This window comes from Loxodonta africana, chromosome 2 (genome assembly GCF_030014295.1).
Source record: "Loxodonta africana isolate mLoxAfr1 chromosome 2, mLoxAfr1.hap2, whole genome shotgun sequence".
Lineage (NCBI taxonomy): Eukaryota > Metazoa > Chordata > Mammalia > Proboscidea > Elephantidae > Loxodonta > Loxodonta africana.
The window spans coordinates 49,350,480-49,353,145 of record NC_087343.1 but is presented as its reverse complement, the minus strand read 5'-3'; the positions used below and the strand labels follow the sequence as shown (position 1 = coordinate 49,353,145).

General features: G+C 52.0%; 1 protein-coding gene across 1 annotated transcript; it reads left to right on the top strand.

Annotated features, from left to right (window-relative positions):
• Positions 1-1,189: 1,189 nt before the first annotated feature.
• On the top strand, positions 1,190-1,729 carry ANXA2R (annexin A2 receptor). The gene has a single exon (XM_064279688.1). It carries the CDS (start codon positions 1,190-1,192, stop codon positions 1,727-1,729), a length of 540 nt encoding a protein of 179 aa, XP_064135758.1.
• Positions 1,730-2,666: the final 937 nt, after the last annotated feature.

Here is a 2,666-nt window from a genome sequence, read left to right as displayed (position 1 = left end):
AAATGATGGCTGACACAACTGGCACAACTGGATTCTGCCTTGCTCTGCGATTTCCACCTCATCTGGAGTTCTGGTTTTATCAATAGTAAATCCTGCTTTTTGGCGGTGGTGAAGAGTTCCGCTGCTAATCAAAAGTTCCTAGTTCAAGTCACCAGCCGCTCCCTGAAAACTCTATGGAGCCATTTTATTCTGTCGTCAAGTGTCGCTGTGAGTCCGATTCAACTGACTGACAGCGATAGGTTTTCCTGCGTTTTAACTCCTGTAGAAGTTAGGGAGAACAGCAATTTCTTTTTAAGGCATAAGTAATGCCGCCCTCGTTGTGTCACAATTTTCGTCGTAGGCAGTCCGGAATGAGGCTTAACGGTACCGATTTGGCCTTCCTAGAAACAAAATAAACATAAGAATGCAACGTTTGACAGTGTTTGCAGCTTCTTTCTCGGTTTTCGTTTTTTTTTTTTTTTTAACGTCTCGCTTACTTTTCAATTTCCTTTAGTGATGCTTTGAGTGGCATTGATATGTTGGATGCGTTGTAGGTTTTATTCCCTTTCCATCTTTCATCAGGTTTATAAAACGGAGGCGCGGCTCACGAGGAGGTGGTACAAAGCAGATATCGCACAGGTCCCTAAATCTAAAAGTCCTGAGGCAAAAAACCAACCAGACAGCGAAACCCTGCAAGGACAGGACGCCAGAGGGCATATTCGCATTCGGCGCTGCTTTGGATTTCGTCGCAAGTTGTCATTTCTCAGTGCAAATCCAGCTCTTTGATATGCTTATTCTTTCTACTCCAGTACTAATGCGGGCATACAAGAGAATGAGATTTCCTATAAGGCATAGCAAATACCACTTCCGTGGTGCCACAATATCTTACCGTAGGGAGTCCCGGTTTAAGCGTGACAGAGTTATCAAATCGTAGAAATGCTGCCTTTAATGCTGTTGGCGGTTTCTGCCTAGGCTTAGTTTTCCATACGCTTTTGATCGTTTTCTCCGATTTTGTCTAGCGGTTTTTTCCAGTGGGGTAGATATGTTCGCTGAGTTTTGTTTTCGGTTCCTTTCGTACGGATTTTTTTTTTCTTTCGTGGGGCCCGCCCACGAATCCGGGGAGCATAAATACCCGGGCTGGTGGAACTGCTGAGCACTTGCCTGTTGCCTGCCCCAAAGGCTTGTGTCCCGTCTGGAAGCTACCGCGGTGATGAAGCAGCATTTTCCTGACTGTGTGAAGCAGGCTTGGGATTCCGCAGACGACTCTCCGGAGGCCCTGGCTCTGCCATTCGGGAGCTCAGAAGATTCTGGGCCCTGGCCGCTCCCTTTCTATCCCAAGCTGGGAGAACCCTCACCGGACAGCCTGGAACTGCTTTCCAGTCCTCCGTGGCGACTGCACTGGGTTTACTCGCAAAACGGACTCTCTGACAGAGCGCAGAGCACCCTGGAAGGAAGTTCAGCCTTGCTCGCTCAGGACCTTTGGCCCGGGACACAGACACCAGAGGCCTCTCCAGGAGACGTGGACCCTGTGGAAGAACCGGATAGACGACGCTGGCTGTGGCCATTTCTCCAGGACCAGCCTCCCTGCGCGGGCGACACACAACTGGACAGCCAGACTCCTGACAGCCCAAACCATTCGGAGCGCCGACGCCCTCCTGCCACCGCTTGGTGGAGACACCCCCGGGTTTTTGCAGGCTGCTGGGAATGGATTCGTCGCGTGTTCCCCAAACCCTGGGGCTGCTGCCGCTAGCCTTTTGGCGCTGAGGACGCCTGTGATGGCAGCGGGACTCTTTTTGGATGTCCGTCTTTGACAAGATTCTCATTACAAACCGCCCCATTTTCGAAATAAAAACATTTTAAGATGTGCCTTCAGAGTTAGTTGTCCATTTTGCGTTCTCTTTCTTCTGACGCCGCCGGTTTCTCCTGCACAGCGCCAAGCCAGCCATCCCTTGTTACTGTATTCGCTTGTAGCACAACACCACAAGCCGTGGGTTGTCAGCGAAGCCGTCGGTGGTTTCGCAGACAGACCGGACATTTCTTGGTGACTTCACCACTATCCTATTGGATTCATGCCGCCTCTAGCTGCTTCCCAGCACCTTCAGGTGCTCCTTGTCAGCGTTTTGTCGGTCTTTGCCGCCCGATCCGCGCACCGAACAGGAGGTTTCCCTTCGGCATCATCGCTAGTATTGGCGAATCCTAGCCGGTGGCATCTCCTCGGTGGCTCAGCAGCTCTAGTCGCAGAGCCACATGTGTCTAGGCTTCTGCGCGTATTTCCTCTTTGAAGGCACTTGCAGGCAGCCAAGCAACACAACCTGCCCAGGGGAGGTTTTGCGAGTCGCAGGTCCCACAGATGCACAGGGCTGGCGGTTCGTCGCGGTTCTAGCTAGTAGAGGGACGCTGACGGTTTCAGGTCGAGCCAGATATGCTTGGGTGGCAGCCATCTCCTTTCCTGGATCCGGAAGTTTTTCAGTCCGGGGCCCGCTGGCTTCAACGATAGCGCCGCTTCTCGCTGGTGTACTGCCACCTGCGCCATGTCAGATGGCTTCGACCAAGAGCCAGTTTGGCAGCAGCAGCACTTTCACTAGTAACCCATTAGTTGCCAGAAGAGCTGAAACGTCGCTGGTTGCGCAGTGCTTTCTGGGTGGCAGCGTTAACAGTTCCGCCTTGACGACGGTTTTCCTTAGGTT